The 20,257-nt window shown below is 40.1% G+C and overlaps 1 protein-coding gene across 26 annotated transcripts in view; it reads left to right on the top strand.

Annotated features, from left to right (window-relative positions):
• The window catches only part of PBRM1 (polybromo 1), a 129,215-nt gene that overhangs the window by 70,841 nt on the left and 38,117 nt on the right, over positions 1–20,257 (top strand). For 18 of the 26 annotated variants that reach the window (XM_059389901.1, XM_059389899.1, XM_059389898.1 and 15 more), the window contains 4 exons: positions 8,997–9,182; positions 10,096–10,253; positions 10,882–11,145; positions 17,512–17,657. In XM_059389901.1, coding sequence (XP_059245884.1) covers positions 8,997–9,182; positions 10,096–10,253; positions 10,882–11,145; positions 17,512–17,657 — 754 coding nt within the window. The remainder of the gene's footprint in view (positions 1–8,996; positions 9,183–10,095; positions 10,254–10,881; positions 11,146–17,511; positions 17,658–20,257) is intronic. The other 8 variants (XM_059389913.1, XM_059389904.1, XM_059389910.1 and 5 more) reach the window with 1 other exon arrangement.

Raw genomic sequence — 20,257 nt, 5'->3', positions numbered from 1 at the left:
TTAAGCAGTGCTGCCCTCAGCAGTGGCCTAAGGCTTCCTCAACTGCTGTAAATCTTTAAATAGCTCCCGTGCTGTTACTGCCTAAATGAGGTCATCAGGGAGAAAATAACATGATTTAAAAAAAAAACAAAACACATTTCTTTGGAAAAGAAAAAACCATTTGGTTTTATTACCTATATACATGATTCAGAAAATGTTACAAGGTCATGAAGAGATGTATCAGGAACCAAGCTGCTGAATCCTTAAATGGATAAGAGGAATGATGTGGAGTACTAGTCGTTATGTTTGAAAACTACTAAGTTAACTAATGTTTTTTGTTGTTGTTGTTGTTTTTTAAGATTTTATTTATTTATTTGACAGAGTGAGCAGGTACAAGCGGGGGAGTGGCAGGCAGAGGGAGAAACAGGCTTCCAGCTGGGCAGAGAGCCCAATGTGGGACTCAGTCCCAGGACCCTGAGATCATGACCTGAGCTGAAGGCAGATGCTCAACTGAATGAGCCGCCCATGCACCCTAAAGTGAACTTCTTAAAATCCAGCAAACAGCTTCCCTTTAAGAGAAATGATTTAGGGGTGCCTGGATGGCTCCATTGGTTAAGCATATGACTTTTGACCTCAGCTCAGGTCATGATCTCAGGGTTGTGGAATCGAGCCCTAGTTCAGATTTAGTGAGGAATCGCTTGAGATTCTCCCTCTTCCTCTGCCCCTCCCCCTGCTTGCTCTCCCTCTCTTTACAAAAAAAAAAAAAAAAAAAGATTTCTATTAAACTTGGTAAAATGGGTTTTTTACTCAAAATAATTAAAATCATTATTTTACTGAGGAAAGAAGAAATTTGATCATTTCTTACAAGGCTTTTATCATTATTCATTCTTTTCATGAGACAGCTAGCTACCTTTTTTGAGCATTATTGACACACAATGTTACATTAATTTCAGGTGTATTTCTTATAGAGTTCACGTACATACCTAGGATTGTGATTTTCGAAGAGTTATGTTAGTCTTTAGCATCACATTTGCTTAGGGCTTTTCTTTCTGTAGGTAAGAAAACAAAATAAAATTGATTTAAAGCAAATTCTCATGCACAATGACATATGCAAAGAAGAGAAGGGAACCTGATTGGCAAGAAAATTTACCACCATAAAGCTAGCTGCACAGAACCCAGCCACTTTGCCACCAGAGGGGATGTACTCATTTAGGATGACGATAGTGTATGTGGTTGAGGGGTGTCTTTGCCAGCTAAAAGTGATCAGTACAGAGGTGAATGGGGTAAACCTGCAGCTTTGCTAGTCAAGATTACAGCTGAGGTTGAGGGATATCCTGGAAAGTAGCCACAGAAGGTCTGACACAGCTCTCACATATTCTTTGCTGACTGGAAAACTGTGCCCATGCAAGCAAGATGGAAGAACCTAACGAAAAGCAAAATACATTTTTGCTTACTTGAAAATTAATTACAACTTTGAATGTGTCCCCCAAGCCACATGCACATCAGTTAGCAGAAGGTGAGTCCTTCTGAATTTGAGGTGTTTGAGGACAGTCTTCACCTAAATCATTGGCTGACCCTTGGCCAAGCAGACTTCGGTGCAAACCTTCATTCCATGTGTCTTAGAATACTTATGTTGAGAGTTTCAGAGGACAGAAGAGAAAGAAAGGGGAAAAATACTTGGAATGGCTGTAAACTTGAAAGTTGTTGGAAAACAGTAGCCCATGACTCTAAATAAAAACACTAAGTAGACACAAGGAGAACCACCTCTAGTTACATCTGCTGAAAGAAAAATCTTGAGAATAATAGTATGGTAATAGCTCTGAAGAAATAATGGAGGTCAGAAAGCGGGACATGATACTCAAAAGTGCTAAAAAGGACAAGAACTGAATAAACCATTATAACCAGTGAAACTATCCTTTAAAAAATGAAGCTGAAATGAGGCATTCCTAGATAAACAAAAACAGAATTCACTGCTGGCAGATCTTCCCTGTAAGAAATACCAAAGGAAGAGCTTCAGGCCAAAAGAAAACAGCACCAGATGGTTGGCTCAAATCCACAGGAAGGACTGAAGAGTAGTGGAAATAGTAAATTTGGTAAATATAAAAGTCTGCCTATGTTTTTTCACTTTTCTTCTCTGTTTCTTCCAAAAACATTAGGATTGTTTAAAGAAAAAGGTACAACCTCATTGTTAGGTTTACATTATTTATAGAAGTATTATATATGACAATAGTAGCACAAAGGAATGGAGCTATTTTGGAGCAAAGCCGCACTAGTTAGCAAAATCAAGTTAGGATCAACCTGAAGTAGATGGTGGTAAGTTACAGATGCGTATTGTAATGCCACTAAAAACAAATAGCAATAAAAACCCAACGGAGGAATTAGAGAAGTGCTACAGCAGAAATACTTGCTTGGCACAAATACTTCCTAAAGAAGGAAAAGAGAAACAAAAAACATAAGACATGTAAAAAACAAATAACAAAGGGCAGACATGAATTCAGTCATATCAATAAGTAACTTACAGAGGCGCCTGGGTCGCTCAGTCGCTAAGCAGTGGCCTTCAGCTCAGATCATGATCCCGGGATCCTGGGATCCAGCCCCCACATCAGGGTCCCTGCTCAATGGGGAACCTGCTTCTCTTTCTCCCTCTGCAGCTCTCCCTGCTTGTACTCCCTTGTTCTTTCTGTCAAACAAATAAATAAAATCCTTTTTTAAAAAAAAGTAAGTTACATATTATGAGTAGACTAAACACTTGGATCAAATTGCAGACTGAATTTTAAAATACCTAACTCTATGCTGATCTGCAAAGGACTTGTTTCAGAGCCGAAGGCAAAAATAAGCTGAAAGGAAAAGAAGGGGGAATGATGTACTATTGAGTTGGAGTGGCACCATCAATACCAAATGGACTTTTAAGAGAAGAACTATGACTGGAGACAGAGGGATACCTCATAATGTTAAAAGGGTCAGGACATTGGAACATGTAGTATTTATAAATGTATATACATCTAATAGTGGAGCCTCAAAATACATGAAGTAAAAACTGATAGAATTGAAAAGAGAAATAGTTTAATAATTATAGTCTCAATACTCCTTCCTAAGCAATTGATGGACCAACTAGACTAAAAATCAGTATCTTTTCTCACTAGTTGATAGACCAACTTCAAAAATACAAAAGACTTGAAATAGCATTGCTGTGGACTGGAAGTTTACATTCCCCCAAAACTGATGTGTTGTAGCCTCCTCTCCAATTTGATGGTAATTGGAGGTAGGGCCTTTAGGAGGTAATTAGGTTTGGGTGTGGTTGTAGGGGTCGAGCCACCACGAGAGGACTGTTACTGTTATAAGGGGATGAAGAACAAGTTGATGACTATTTGTGAACCAGAAAGTGAGCTGTCACCAGACACCAGATGTGCTGGCACCTTGATTTTGGATTTTCTGCCCTCCAGAGCTAAGAAATGAATGTTGTTTAAGCTACCCTGGCTATGGTGGGTTTTTTACAGCAAGATAAGACATGGACTGTCAACCGGCTTGATGGTTGACGTGTGAAACACTGCACCCAGGGACTGTAGAATACACATTCTTGTCAAACACACAGGCAACATTATCTTGGACCATACGCTAGGTCATGCATCAAGTTTCAGAAGATTTAAAAGGATTGAAATACGAAAGTTTGCTCTCTGAACACAATGGGATTTAGACTAGAAATTAGCAACAGAAAGAAATCTGGAGAATCCCCAGATATTTGGAAATGAAGTGGTTCACCTCTAACCCATGGATCAAAGATGTTACAAGAACAATTAGAAAAATCTTGAATGGAATGCAATGTATGAAATGTATTTAATTATTAATTAAATGTATTAAATTAATGAAAACAATATGTTAAAATTTATGGTATATATCTAAAGCAGTTCATAGGAAGAAATTTATAACTTTAAATACATATGTTGAAAGGAGTAAAGATCTAAAATAGGTATGTTTCCACCTCAAGAAGTTAGGGAAAAAAAGCCAATCAAACCTGAAGTAAGTAGAGGAAATAATAAAAATCAGGATGGAAATCAATGAAAGAGGAAACAGAAAATGCCAATGTCATAATGGGTGTGACATTTGGGAACAATCCATGTTGTTTCTACTGACAAAATTTTGTATACTTAGACTTTTTTTTAAGTTTTATTGACACTTCTTGGCAATGCAAAATTAGTAACAGCTGCTTCTTAAATTACTGTAAGGCTGTTCTGAAAATGTGGCCTCTAGGCAAACAGCATCAGCATCACTTGAGAACTGATAAGGAATGCAAATTCTCAGGCTTTTGATCTCAGTTCAAGTCTTGATCTCAGCTCAGGTCTTGATTTCAGGGTTGTGAGCTTTTAGGCCCCACTTTGGGCTCCGTGCTGGGCGTGGAGCCTACTTTAAAAAAAGAAATGAAAATACTCTTGTATTTTATGTTTTAGCAAGTCATGTAGGTGGTTCTGATGTACACTCAGTTGTGGGAATCGCTGCTCTAAGGCTTTAACTCTAGCGGAGGAGCAGGAGTTTATGACAGTACTTGCTGTCTTGCTTCTTGGTGGATTAGCAATGATATGTGAACCCACTAGGCAGCCTTGGTACTGACATTTTTTTTTTTAATTTATTTATTTGACAGATCACAAGTAGGCAGAGAGGCAGACAAAGAGAGAGGGGGAAGCAGGCTCCCCGCTGAGCAGAGAGCCCGATGTGGGGCTCGATCCCAGGACCCTGAGATCATGACCTGAGCTGAAGGCAGCAGCTTAACCCACTGAGCCACCAGGTGCCCTGGTACTCACATTTTATAAACTGTTGGTCACTGCCCTTGACTGATCCTTTGTTACAAGGAAATATTTCCAGCGACTTAATCTGTGAAAAAGGCTTGTGATACAAAAACAGAGCCCCATAAAGAAAAAACACAGTAGGAAATGTTCATTCCTTTCCCATTGCTGTGCCTGTCTCAGGAGCCTGCAGGCCTTTGCTGACAGGAGTAAGGGGAGCCCTGCTGCACAGAGCTGCTTTCTAAGGCTGCCAAGAGCAGCCCTGTTAACACTAGGCTTTTTTTTTTTTTTTAAATTTTATTTATTTATTTGACAGAGATCACAAGTAGGCAAGAGAGGCAGGTAGAGAGAGTGAGAGAGGAAGGAAGCAGGCTCTCTGCTGAGCAGAGAGCCCGACATAGGGCTCGATTCCAGGACCCTGGGATCATGACCTGAGCTGAAGGCAGAGGCTTTAACCCACTAAGCCACCTAGGTGCCCCAACACTGTTTTTTAAACATCAACTCAGGGACTATATTTTCCAGTGGTGGGACTGGAAGTAGGTAAGAAGTGGTGCTTTGCCATACAATGTGAAGTCAGCACTAAAAGAACTGATGAGGAAGGGGGACCGGGAGGCTTATTGTAACCACGAGAGGACCGTAGTCTTTAGATCACCCTGTGTCAGGTGACTCAATGAATATTAAAAAGACAGCAAACCACCAGGAAGTAGGATAGTGGTTGTATATGTCAGTCAGCCCTCTATGTCTTTAAGCCATAAGAGGAGGTGTCTTAATAATGATGGAAATTAAGGGAAACTAGAAGATCTCACACACCCTGTTTTTATATTAAATGTCAGAACTAACCACTCATACAAGGGGAAGTAAGCAAAGGTAAGAGAACATGGAGGCCTTTCACTTTCTGCACTGTACAGATGCCTACTGCTAGTACATCCCAAAACACCTCTAAAATGATGGAAAGGGGATTTTAAAGCAAAACAAAAGACATAAATGTAAACCATTCCCCTCCTCAAAAAAAAAAAAAAAAAAAAAAAAATGAAGAGAGAGAGAGAGAAGGAAAGCAACGGAGAAGGAAATAGCGGCAATGAGAGTTCGGGCAAGTTGCCGACACTGCCTTCCCTGCCAGCATCTGATGAAGAAGAGTAGTAGGCCTGCAGGTAAAAGCCGTCTGCACCAGCTATGCCCGCAGATGGAGGTGTGAAAACAGCTGAAAGTCTACATTTAAAGGAGATGAACCTCTGTTCCCTTCCCCAACCCTTTCGGTGATTGCACTAAAGTGTCCAGATCGAGAAACAGCAGCTGTCTGAAAGGCTAGAGGTGCAGTTCTGAGAGGATGTATTCTAAGTCGTGAGACCCCTTGCCCTTTAAACTTGTTAGCTCTGGCATGCCGGCAGTCACGCTTACGGTCAGATTTTTCTTTTGAGGGATGGGTCTGGCAATGGGGAGAAAATTGTACATAGAGAACTTATAGTCAGCGTTTTGTTTTAGCATTTTGCTAAATATAAATGTGTCAAAGTAACTGGTGATATAACAAGTTAACACATTGTTATAGGTCAAAGTGATTCAGTTTTAAAATGTTTTTAATGATGGCAGAAAGGAAACATTTAGAGAAGGATTAGCAGATGAAGAAGAATGCTCAGAGGCAATGGAACAACAAAGAAGGAGAAAGATAACAAAGAGATCAGCCCAAGAGGCTCAGAATCCAAGTGATTGCAGGGCACAGTTCTGCCAGGCTTTCTGCCAGTATGTAACAAGGATCTCCTTTCCAGCAACATTTTCTTCATTTCCAGCTGTGCCTTCTACTGCCAAGTCCTTAAGGTCCATTTCTCTGCCAGTCTATTTAAGGCAGCAGAGGGCTTTTTCTCTTCTCAGAATTCTTCTGGTCTCTGTTTTTGTCCAATTCCAAAGTCACTTCCCTATTTTTTAGGTGTTTGTTGCGGTAACACCCCTCTACCAGGTATCAGAATCTCATGTAAATATTATCAGCTTTATGTGCTCAAAGGTCCCAAATCTTATTATCTAAATCATTTAAATGTATGTATATGGGTATGATCTCTCCTGGGACACAATTCCTCTCCATCTGTGGACCTATGAAACTAAAAAGTTCTTTGCTCCTATAACATAGTGACGGCACATGCATGGGATAATGAGAGACATTCTCATTCAGAAAGGGAGAAATGGAAGGAGTCATTAGTTCCAAGCAATCTTGAAATCCAGCTGGGCAGAGTCATTAGAAATATTCCTCTGTGGCTCAGCACTCTGCCCTCTGCATCATCTTTTTTCATGAAAGGTAGCATAAGTTTGCAGGTGAGCACTTTTAATCAGCCTGTTTCTTTTCTGTAGAATTTTGGGGGTTTAACTAGCACTCTTTCATTTTGTACTGTCTCTGTACCTTTTTCAGTTCACCATGTTCGTGCTGGTATATAATCTGAAGAACCTTGTGAACCTCTTGTGTATCTTACAGGGATTCATTTGACTAATCAAATACTAGATAACATTTTCCACCAAAATTGGCAAAATTTTTTAGAAATGATGTGGGGCCACCTAGGTGGCTCAGTCAGTTAAATGTCTGTCTTTGTCTTAGGTCATGATCCTGGGATCTTGGATTGAGCCCCACATCAGGCTCCCTGCTCAGCAGGGCATCTGTTTCTCCCTCTCCCTCTGCCCCTCCCCCAACTTGTGCTCCCTCTCTCAAATAAAATAATTTTTTAAAAATTATAATAGGAGTGTTGGGGCAAGAATGGAGAAACAAACGCTTGTGGCCAGACAGTGAGGCACTAAAATTGGTATAGACTTTTGGGGTTGGTTTGAATATGCATTTTAAAAAATGTTTAAGGGGCACCTAGTGGCTCAGTCAGTTAAGCATCTGCCTTTAGCTCAGGTCATGATCCAGGGGTCCCAGGATTGAGTCCTTGTCAGGTTCCCTGCTCAGCTGGGAGCCTGCTGCATCCTCTCTCTCTTCTCCCCCTTGCTTGGTGCTCTCTCTCTCTCTCACTGTCTCTTTCTCTCTCTCTCTCAGTCAAGTAAATACATCTTTTTTAAAAAGCATTTAAAATGCTTATTTCCAGGGACGCCTGGGTGGCTCAGTTGGTTAAGCAGCTGCCTTCGGCTCAGGTCATGATCCCGGGGTCCTGGGATCGAGTCCCACATCGGGCTCCTTGCTCGGCAGGAGCCTGCTTCTCCCTCTGCCTCTGTCTGCCTCTCTGTCTGCCTGTCCTCGCTCACTCTCTCCCCGTCTCTGACAAATAAATAAAAATCTTAAAAAAAAAAAAATAAATAAAATGCTTATTTCCAGCTGTTGCATTTATAGGAAGTTATCATAAGGAAATAAAGATGTGAGCAAAGCTTTATCCTCAAAAGCACAAAACACTGGGGTGTCTCCTGGTTGGCTCAGTCAATGGAGCGTGCCACTCTTGATCTTGGGGTTGTGAATTCAAGTCCCATGTTGACTGTGGAGATTACTCAAAAATAAAATCTAAAAAAACAAAAACAAAAACCCTACGGTATTTGCAAATGATGGCTTGCATAGCAGCCATCAAAAAATATTATTTAGCAAAAATAAGTCTTATTGAAGAGCATTAATCTTGGGAACTGCTCAGTATATCTTTTTATCATTATTATTATTACTATTATTACTTATTTATTTTAAGTAATCTCTGTCCCCAAAATGTGCCTTGAACTCATGACCCCAGGATCAAGAGTCACATGTTCTTCTGACTAAGCCAAGCAGGTGCCCCTGTTCAGTGTATATTCAGTGTAGACATACATAGTTTACATTATATTGTATGCTACACATATTCCATATTTTTTTTTCAATTCTAAGATTCCATTTTGACATACCCACATAATAACTATTGGGGGACAATTTTTCAGAAGCATTGATAGAAGGGAAGTATATATGACATTATTTCCAGGACTGCATGATTGACAGGTCAGCTGTTTTCTTCTTTATACCTTTCTTTATCATCCAGAATGACACACTGAGCATATATTATTAACATGGTTATTTTAATTCTGTAAGTCCTTTGTTTATTTTGCATTTACTTAAATTAATGACAGTTGGTTGTAACTCAAAAAGGCAAGTTTGTGTAAAGGCTCTTGGGAGTATGGATATCATGCCGTTTGTCCTGAATCCTGCCCTTGAAGGTCTAGGAAAGCATGAAACATATTAGTACATGTTGTTTGAATCCCACATCTGATCCCCACATCCCATTAATGGGAACATTTTTATCTTTTTCACCGAAGAAGCTGAAAAGAGTGAAGACTCCTCGGGCGCTGCAGGCCTCTCCGGCTTACACCGCACGTACAGCCAGGACTGCAGCTTTAAGAATAGCATGTACCATGTTGGAGACTACGTCTACGTGGAGCCCGCAGAGGCCAGCCTGCAGCCACACATCGTCTGCATTGAGAGGCTTTGGGAAGATTCTGCTGGTAAGTTTGTTTTAAATCAAAGGGCAGATTGGTAAGCTGGGACTGTTTTATTCCTCCTTGGTCCTCAGGGAAGAAAATTGTAACTCAGACAGTTATGCCTTGCAACAGTAGTCGTTCTACATTGTATCGGTAAGTAGAAGTAAGCACCAGCTATGTGAAAAACGTCGGATCTCACACTCTCCTGAGTGGCACAGTTGAGTCAAAGGAAATGCCCCTTCCTGAAGTGAGGTTGAGATTCATTCACTCAACTGCTGCTGTTTCTTAAAAACACACAGTAAGCCAGACTGGAGGATGGCAGAGCCTCACAAGAACTAAAGGCTCGTGTTTTACCCCTTGCAGAACCGCTTTGGTACAAATCACAAATAAAAAAGAAATTATTATAGTGTGACATGTGTCTTGGCCTAGAATTTGATTTCAAAAAGGCGTCCTAGAACAGCTACCTTTCATGTAAAATATGGAGAACAAATAGGAGTTAATGAAGCCAGAAGCAGACAGAAACGTGATCTGAGGCAGTCCAGTTCCCTCAGCTGCTCCTCGTGAGATACCTTTGTCTTCCTTCTCCTGAGTGCTCACTGTATCGCTTCTATGCTTTGGATGCTCTGTCCTTACCAAAGTGCGGTCTGGAGTGTGTCCTGGCCACAGCAGACTAGGGCAGGTCTCACCGCCTTCTTCATCCTATATATTATACATCCTTTAGCTTTAGTATGAGGGGGAACGTAGCATTTTTTTAGGCCTCGTTATGCTTCATTACTTGAGAATATCATTTCTTCCAAGATAACGATTTTAAGACACTGTGGCCTAAAAAGCACATTGTTCAGGCCATGGCAGAATGGATGGAGATTTTGCTCATTTTGCAAGAATGTGTGATTTCTATTAATGGTAATTTCCTCTCTGTCTCCCTTTTTGTTTTGAGGTGAAAAATGGTTGTATGGCTGTTGGTTTTATCGGCCAAATGAAACATTCCATCTGGCTACACGGAAATTTCTAGAAAAAGAAGTTTTTAAGAGTGACTATTATAATAAAGTTCCCGTTAGTAAAATTCTAGGAAAATGTGTGGTCATGTTTGTCAAGGTAAGAAACTCCTTAGTCTCCAAAGTACAAATCATTCCATGAAAATAAAATTTACAAACGCAAAAAAAGTTGTATTTATAAATCAGACCCTTTAAAATTTGAAATTTTTTAAAGCTGTGTCTATATGCCATTGTGTAAAGATTTAGGAGGAAATTAATCTGATCATGATGATGAAATACCACCATTTGCTTGCCTACAATATATAGCTAAATGCAGTTCGCTTAAATTTTTTTATACTGCCAGGCTAATTTTTGAGGATGACGTTTTCTGAAAGATCATTAAAAATTGTCAGTGTGCTTTTTAGGTAATAAAGTATACCTTTTGTGTATCTATCTGATACAGGCACATTGAGCCCTGCCCAAAGCTTTTAGGAACATTATAGCAGTGTGAAATGCTAATATATTTTCAAAAAGGTAGTTGGTAAGCTAAAGGGTATGTATTTAATAAGGCTCTTCTGTAGCAGGGAGAGGCTTGTACATTGCTAACCATTTACTTACTGTTTGTTGTTAACTGTCAGAAAGTCTTAACAGGTTAGTGTTGGCTTGATTGATGTGTGGTTTTGGTTTTTTTGGTTGACTTGTTTCCAGAACATTCACCTAACTAATAATCTTATCCTTATGTCTCCCAGGAATACTTCAAATTGTGCCCAGAAAACTTTCGAGATGAGGATGTTTTTGTCTGCGAATCACGGTATTCTGCCAAAACCAAATCTTTTAAGAAAATTAAACTGTGGACCATGCCCATCAGTTCAGTGAGGTTTGTCCCTCGGGATGTGCCCTTGCCTGTGGTCCGAGTGGCGTCTGTATTTGCAAATGCAGATAAAGGGGATGACGAGAAGAACACAGACAACTCAGAGGACAGTCGAACTGAAGACAATTTTAACTTGGAAAAGGTATGTAGTTAAAAGCCACACAGAAAAGGATTTTGCATTTCAAAATATTTATTCCAGAAAATAAATGAATAAAGTATTCAAATGCAGAATGAAAAAGAGTAACAACATAAAACCTTAGCCAAACAGAAGGGAGCTATAGGACAGAAATTAATGCTTAGAAAACAACAGTAAAATTGAAAAATAGAATTTAAAACTAAATCCAAGTGCTAATCCTTTGATAAGTCCAGTGAGATATACTATCAACTATCCTAATAAAAAAAGAAGGCTGGGGATAAAAATATATGTTTATAAAAAATAAAAAATTAAAAAAAAAAAAAGAAGGCAGTTAAGCTCAGACATACAAATGTAGAAGAAATTTAAAGACTTACACATTTCTGTTAATAAATTTGAAAGCCCGAATGAAATGAATAATTTTCTAAGACACTCTAAATTACTAAAGAATCGGGACGCCTGGGTAGCTCAGTTGGTTAAGCAGCTGCCTTCGGCTCAGGTCATGATCTCAGCGTCCTGGGATCGAGTCCCACATCGGGCTCCTTGCTCGGCAGGGAGCCTGTTTCTCCCTCTGCCTCTGCCTGCCATTCTGTCTGCCTGTGCTTGCTCTCTCCCCCTCTCTCTCTCTCTGATAAATAAATAAAATCTTTGAAAAAAATAAAAATAAATAAATAAATAAATAAATAAATAAAATGAATTACTAAAGAATCAAGAAGAGGGGTAACCTGTAAGTGGACAACAAGAAGAAATTTTTCAAAAATGTTCTGAGAGCTAATCAGAATACTCAGGTCAGATACTTCCATGGGTGAATTCTTTTAACCCTTAAGAGACCTATAGTTATAGTACTGTTTAAATTATTTTAAAGCATGGAGAACAAAGAAGACTTCCCAGTTTATTTTACAAAACCAGAATAACCTTAATTCCAAAGCCTGAAAAAATTAAAACAGAAAAACTGCAATTGAGACTAACAGATGAATGTTGATGCAGAAAATACTTGGAGAAAGTGTATTTTTATTTATAAGTGAAACCAAGTTAGTTATTTAAGAACAATATGACCTAGTAGGTGGGAGTTCATTCTAGAAATGCAGGAGTTGGTCAAAATTAGGAAAATTTAGTAATATACTTCATTATATTATTATATCAAAGGAAAGATTATTTGATGAAGTATAGTAACTGTCTTCATTTAAGTTTTAGAAGGATATTTCCTCAAAGCAATTTTTTTTTTTCTAAAGATTTTATTTATTTATTTGACAGAGAGAAATCACAAGTAGACAGAGAGGCAGGCAGAGAGAGAGAGGGAAGCAGGCTCCCCACTGAGCAGAGAGCCCGATGTGGGACTCGATCCCAGGACCTTGAGATCATAGCCTGAGCCGAAGGCAGCGGCTTAACCCACTGAGCCACCCAGGCGCACCCTCAAAGCGATTTTTTAAAGTTATGTTTATTTCTCATGACTTAAGCCTGCTTTGCTCTACTATTATCTATATTTTTCTGAAAGTAGCCAATGAAGACAAACAAAAATAGTAAAAATATTGACAGTTAAGTGGCAAAATCTTTTTGCAGATCATGGGGGAGCAATTAACTAAAGTTTTGAAAAACAATTCAACAAATAGAGATTTCAAAATCCATATACAAGTCAATAGCTTTGTTACATAAACAAAACAATAATCCACAAGAGTTTTGAAAGAAAGGTGAAAATGTTGAATATACTTTAGCAACTGTTAGGAAAATCATGTAGAAGAAAATATCTGATTCACCTTAACAAAATACATTAAGAAATAACCTTGGGCGCCTGGGTGGCTCAGTGGGTTAAGCTGCTGCCTTCGGCTCAGGTCATGATCTCAGGGTCCTGGGATCGAGTCCCGCATCGGGCTCTCTGCTCAGCAGGGAGCCTGCTTCCTCCTCTCTCTCTCTCTCTCTGCCTACTTGTGATCTCTCTCTGTCAAATAAATAAATAAAATCTTTAAAAAAAAAAAAAAAGAAAGAAAGAACCTTGAAAGGAGTATTTGGAACCTATGGGAAGAGAAACCGTCTACTCACGGACATAAAGATTTGGATAAATTTTTTTCAGAACTTGACAAAATGGGGTGTCTGGGTGGCTCAGTTGGTTAAGTGTCTGACTTCAGCTCAGGTCATGATGTCAGGGTCCTGGGATCGAGTGTTGGCCTCCCTGCTCAGCAGGGAGTCTGCTTCTCCCTCTCTTCCTGCGCCTTCCCACCACTCATGGACACTCGCTTGCTCTCTCTCTCTCTCAAATAAATAAAATCTTGGAAGAAAAAAAAAAGAATTTGACAGAATTATTCTGGCTTTCTCATGTAAGAATAAACGCAGCAGTCACCAGGAAAAGAAGGAGGAAAATAGTAATCAAAGTGCTTTGCCTTGCCAGATGTTATTTATATTATATATATTATATATATATTATATATATATATATTTATATATATTATATAGAGAGAGAGCAAAACATATTTTTTTTGTTTTTTAAAAGATTTTATTTATTTATTTGACAGAGAGATATTACAAGTAGGCAGAGAGGCAGGCAGGTGTGGGGGGGAAGCAGGCTCCTTGCCTTCTCTCGGCTGAGCAGAGATCCTGATGCGGGGCTCGATCCCAGGACCCTAAATAAGATCATGACCGGAGCCAAAGGCAGAGGCTTAACCCACTGAGCCACCCAGGTGCCCATATATCAAAGTTTTATTTGTTTAGCTAATCTCTGTATCCAAACATGAGGCTTGAACTCATGACCCCAAGATCAAGAATTGCTTGTACATTGCTAACCATTTACTTACTGTTTGTTGTTAACCAGGAGACCCTGTATATTTTGTTATTTATAAAAAATTGAGGTATTCCAGTCTGTGGAAGGAATAGGCTTTTCACAGTTAAAATCCCGTATATAAAGGTAGTATTTTAAATCAGCAGGAAAGGATGGAATTAAATGATAATGGGAAAACTGGTAGCCATTTGAAAAAGAAAAAAAGAAAAGAAACCATCTGAACTCTCATTCACATCATATTCCAAAAAGTAATAATACCAAAAACAAAAGCAAAATGGAAGAAACAGTACCAGTTGCTAACATAGGCAGATTTATTATTATTTACCCATATTCGTTATTTGTAAGGTTGGAATGGGTCCTTTCTATACATGATATGAAACCCAGGAGGCATTAAAGTGGAGCGAAAGTCTTCAGGACAACCTTTTTTTTTTTTTTTTCTTTTTAAGATTTCATTTATTTATTTATTTGACAGACAGAGATCACAAGTAGGCAGAGAGGCAGACAGAGAGAGAGGGGGAAGCAGGCTCTCCACTGAGCAGAGAGCCCGATTCGGGGCTCAATCCCAGGACCCTGAGATCATGACCTGAGCTGAAGGCAGAGGCTTATCCACTGAGCCACCCATGCGCCCCGACAACCATTTTTTTAATGCAAAAAGCTTTTAGAAATCTGGGGAAGAAGTGACACTAGGAAAATAGGCAAAGGACTAAATAGATCATTTATAGAGGGGAGACAGCCCAAAAAAAGTAAGAAAATCTGTTAATCTAATAATTTTCAAAAGCCTGACAGTTGGCAAGAGTTCTGAAGATTGCTAATGCTGACAACACCTGCTTTGGGTGTGAGGCAGGACACTTCTCTCCCATCCGTGGCATTCCCCTTGACCCAGCGTCCATTTGATACTAGGGAATGTGGTCCAACTCAGTACTAGGTGCACCGAAGTCTTCTCCACAAGGAGCAGCATCAGTGTTATTTGTAAAAGCAAAAACCTTTGGCCAGACCCAAATGCCCATGAATAGGAGTTGAGTAAAGTGTCAGACATCCATAGCTTGCCAACTCTGTAGCCAGTAAGCACAATGAGGTAGCTCTATATATGGCACACAGAAGATTGTCCAAGTCACTTGGTAAGAACATGCTCATAACTAACAGGTGGCAGAATGGGATCTGGTTCCATTATTATTCAAAAAAACTCAAACTGTATGTTTACATACCCGACTGTAAAAGCAATGTGGAGAACTGCTGTGTGCTGAACCAGGTGTTTATCTCTGGGGTTGGATCACAGAAGATTGCCTTTTAAGTTTTACATGCTCTAATGTTTGAATTGTTGCCCACAGATACATTTCTTTTATATAATCAAAAAAGATAAAGCCTTTTTTTTTTTTTTAGATTTTTTAAAAAATTTATTTATTTGACAGAGATCATAAGTGGGCAGAGAGGCAGGCAGAGAGAGATGGGGGGAAGCAGGCTCCCCGCTAAGCAGAGAGCCCGATGCGATGCGGGTCTTGATCCCAGGACCCTGGGATCATGACCTGAGCCAAAGACAGAGGCTTAACCCACTGAGCCACCCAGGTGCCCCAAAAAATAAAGCTTTTAAATTGTCAATATAAAAACTGGAAAAAATTGACTTCTTTGTGTCTTAGAAAAGAAATCCATTTGTTAAAAAAGAAAGGAAGCTTGGGAAAGAATATGATATTTTTTATACTTTGCCAATATGTTGGGAATTATAGAGACATTAATTTTGAAAGAATAAGAAATACCAATGGAAGCCAACATGGGAATTAACACAGATTTCTAACTACAATTCGTAAGTCTCCAGGGTCCTCTCTGTGCATGATTTTGTTTTTGTTTTTTTCTTTTGTCTCATCTTTATTTTAATACTGCCTGGCCAAAACAAGTCATTCCTGGAACTTTTTTTTTTTTTTTTTAATTCCTAGAACTTTTAAAAGAATACTTTTAGCAGGTAGAGCAGAGAAATTACTTTTAAAAATTAAAAAAAAAAAGAAGAACTTCAGAATAGAACCCATTCCTAAAAGAAAAAGGGGTGTTTTTTTTTTTTTTTTCAAGATTTTATTATTTGACAGAGAGAGAGAGTGCACAGGCAAGTAGAGTAGAGGGAGGGGAAAAGCAGGCTCTCCACTGAGCAGGGAGCCCAATGTGGGCCTCAATCCCAGGACCCCAGGACCATGACCTGAGCTGAAGGCAGATGCTTAACTGACTCAGCCACCCAGGTGCCCAGAAAAAGTTCTTCTTAATTTCAGGGCCTACTTCATAGTCCCCACTCCTGCAGGTTCCTCTCATCCATTATATGTGTTATTTTCCAAGAAGATCATTTATATATCACATTTGAAGTCATAACAAAGATTAAAACAAATCACTTGGACCTTCTGAAGGAGATTTTTTTTTTCAGTTTGAAGTTTCACATATTCTCAGGGAGATGCAGTAGAAAATATTGGGATTCTATAGTTTCCTCAGCTTTTATACGTTTTGGAGTTAATATGTTTAAAACACCTCATGCTGTGCCCACTTTTTGCATCAGATCAGAACTTTTTTTTTTTTTATCTTTTTATTCGAGGGGGCTCTCAGGGGGGGGGGGGGGGGGGCAGAGGCAGAGACAGAAGCAAACTCCCTGCTAAGCACAGAGTCCAACACGGAGCTCGATCCCAGGACCTTGAGATCAATCATGACCTCAGCCAAAGTCAGACGCTTAACCAACTAAGCCACCCAGACTCTTTTCTTTTTTTTTCTTTTTGCCAAAACTATAAAACAGCAATAACGAATGGGTGTTCAAGTGCTTTTCATAAGTCAAGCATTGTTCTGTGTACTTAACTATGGAATGTGTCATTGGAGATTCCTAACAGCCCCATCTGATGGGTGCACTGCCTTCATTTTACAGGTGAACTAAGAGGTCAAATGAATTTGCCCAGTGTCAAAGCAGCCAATGAAATTTTTTTAAAAAATTTCATTTAGAACCATCAGTTGTTAATGCTAAGAAATTGAGAGCTCAGTAAATGTAGTGAAGGAACACCTTGCGCAGTATTTACTCCTTATCCTCCATAGCAGTGTGTGAGTGAGGCTGCTCCTGAATGCTGATGTGTCCTCTTCAGTGCTCCCCACCCGCCACTGCAAGGCTATGGGAACGGGGTGGAGGAGGAGGATAAAGGCATCTTGGAGTAACTTTTTTTTTTTTTTTTTTAAGATTTTATTTATTTGACAGAGAGAGAGATCACAGGCAGAGAGGCAGGCAGAGAGATAGGGGGAAGCAGGCTCCCTGCCGAGCAGGGAGCCCCATGCGGGGCTGGATCCCAGGACCCTGAGATCATGACCTGAGCCAAAGGCAGAGGCTTAACCCACTGAGCCACTCAGGTATTAATTACCCTTGAAGTAACATTTTATAAGACTTAAGTGTAAATTTAAAATAAATGCAGTATTTAATAAGACTTAGTTTGGTTTCAGTACTCTAGTTTTGGTTTCTGATCTTCATCTAAACTTCTGTTTATGGTTATTTTTTCTTTTAAGTTAATATGAAGGAAAGTCAGCTTTCCTTTCTTAACCTCCTCTGTCTGCTCCTTGATTGTCAGCTGCCTATCTTTAACCAGTTTCCTTTACCACAGGAGAAAGAAGATGTCCCTGTGGAAATGTCAAATGGCGAACCAGGTTGCCACTACTTTGAGCAGCTCCGTTATAATGATATGTGGCTGAAGGTTGGCGACTGTGTCTTCATCAAGTCCCATGGCCTCGTGCGCCCTCGAGTGGGCAGGTGGGTGTTACTGAAGCAGGGAGGATGCAGTTGGGTCTGAGAGATTTGGGTAGAAATTCATCACTCTTTAGAATGAAGTCAGAGTCATTGTCATCATCCCCTTGACAATGCTGTAACTTCCCCAGTCTCTTCACACACATTCACCTTGCTTTTGTCTCTAGCCACACTTCCTTCTCTAAATCCTTCTGTGAATTTTTCTTTTTTTCTCCTACCATTTACTGAATTTTTAACCCAGGAATCCCCCTGCGTACCTCACATGATGAACTCCTTTAGTTTAACTTAGAGATAGTACTTAAGGAAGCCTATCCTGTCCCTGCAGACTGGATTAGGTCTCCCCATTACTCTCGGAGCGCATATCAGGTTATTTTACTGTTGAATTTCCATACCAGACTGCAAATGCCCTGAGAACAGAGGCCCCATATTTTGCTCACCTTTGTATTCCCTGCATGGTGCATGAAACATAGTAGGGGCTCAAATATTTGCTGAACAAGTAAGTGAATAAAAGTGTGGTTGCGTGGCGTAGAATGGCAACAAAGGAGTTAGGTATGCGACTGGGCAGTAGAGGATAGTGGTTAAGAGTGGTGGGTCTTGGCGTGAGTTCCAGCTCTGCTAGCTGCATGTCCTTAAGTAAATGATTGACTTCTCTAAGCTCACTTCCTCATTCCATTTTTTCTTCATTCAGCAATCATTTATTACAAACCTAGTATTTGCCAGGCTGTGAGGATACATTAGTGAATAAAACAAATATCCTTAATCCCATGGATCCTTGTTGCAGTGGGAATACAAACAGTAAATGTTGCAATAAGTAAAGGGTACAGAACATTAGGTCATGATATGTTCTGTGAAAAAAATAGATCGGTGTGTGGGAAATCAGGAGTGCATGGTCAAACTGAGGAGGTACAGAAGTTTTTTGTTTTTTGTTTTAAAGATTTTATTTATCCATTTGACAGACAGAGACCACAAGTAGGCAGAGAGGCAGGCAGAGAGAGGAAGGGGAGCAGGCTCTCTGCCAAGCAGAGAGCCCGATGAGGGGCTCGATCCCAGGACCCCGGGATGATGACCTGAGCTGGGCAGAGCCTTCAACCCACTGAGCCACCCAGGCATCCCAGTACAGAAGTTTAAATAGAGTGTATATAGGCCTCACTGAGAACTGACAGTTGAGCTAATACTCGAAGAAACTGAGGGAGTGAGTAATGTGAATATTGAGGGAAAAAGCTTTCCAGGAAGCGTGAGTGGACAGTATGAAGACCTGAGAGAGAAGTGTGCCTGGCCTGGCCAAATGTGGACAGTTTGTTGCTGGACAAGTGAGCCGTACGATAAGGTAGATGGGAAGTGAGGGCCATATATATGTGGACCTGAGAGACCATTGTCGGCACTTGGGCTTTTACTGAATTAAAGAGAGTACTGTTGGGTTCATTCATTCATTCATTCATTCATTTATTTTAAAGATTTTTATTTTTGTATTAGAGAGAGAGCCTGAGTGGGCCGAGAGGCAAGAGGGAGAAGCTGACTCCTCACTGATCATGGAGCCCGATATGGGGCTCAATCCCAGGACCCTGGGATCATGACCTGAGCTGAAGGCAGACACTTAACCGACTGAACCACCCACGTGCCCCCATTGGATTCTTTTAAGCATAGGTGTGATATCTGAATTAGTTCTTAGCAGGATTGCTCAGCCTACTAGTTTTTGAGAGTAGACTCAAAGGGTCAAAGAGAAGCAAGGAGATCTGCTAGGAGGCTGTTGCAATAACCCAGGCAACCATGATTGCTGGTTCAGACCAGTAGTTAGATCCTGTGGTGAAATGTGGAGTTAATAGGACTCCTGATAAATGGGATGTGGGGTCCGAGAAAGAGAAAGGAGTCAAGGGTGACTTCTGTGTGTTGGCTTGAGGAACTGAAAGGGTGGAGTTACCATGAACTGAGATGAGTAGGTTTCTTAATGTCAGAAACCACAGGACAGGGGCGCCTGGGTGGCTCAGTGGATTAAAGCCTCTGCCTTCAGCTCAGGTCATGATCCCAGTCTGTCTGTCAAATAAATAAATAAAAATCTTTAAAAAAAAAAAGAAAAGAAAAGAAAAGAAACCACAGGACAATAGGGACATTAATAATCCCAGCTTGCTGGGAGCAATTGTGACAAATGGTATAATACCCAACACTTAGCAGTCAGATGTGCATTTTTACTTTTGTATAGGGAGATAATATCTCTCATCAGACTCTCAATGGTTGAAGGGCTGTTACACCTTGGCACTCAAAAAGGTCATGAACCATATACCTTAAAGAAATATCTGTGACTCATGTGAGCTGACCCCAAATACGGATAGTTTATGTGTTTCGTCAGCTAATGAATCCAATGACAGGTATCGCCCTCGGCACACAAGGATGAAAAGAACCCTGGCTCGGATGCATCTTCTCTCTCTATTTCCGCAAGTCTACACACTTACATACGCTTACATGACCAATCAGCGAACAGGGTACAGGAGGGAGCGAATCAGGCTGTGCACCTAAACGAACAACTTCGCTAGCAACCAATGCTGTTTACTTCCTCTTTGGGCATTCCGCTTAGTCTCACAAGGCAATCCTAACCTGGCAACTAGCCAGGC

This window comes from Mustela nigripes, chromosome 2, assembly GCF_022355385.1.
Source record: "Mustela nigripes isolate SB6536 chromosome 2, MUSNIG.SB6536, whole genome shotgun sequence".
Classification (NCBI taxonomy): domain Eukaryota; kingdom Metazoa; phylum Chordata; class Mammalia; order Carnivora; family Mustelidae; genus Mustela; species Mustela nigripes.
The sequence above is the reverse complement of the archived record's forward strand: the minus strand, read 5'-3'. Positions and strand labels throughout refer to the sequence as shown.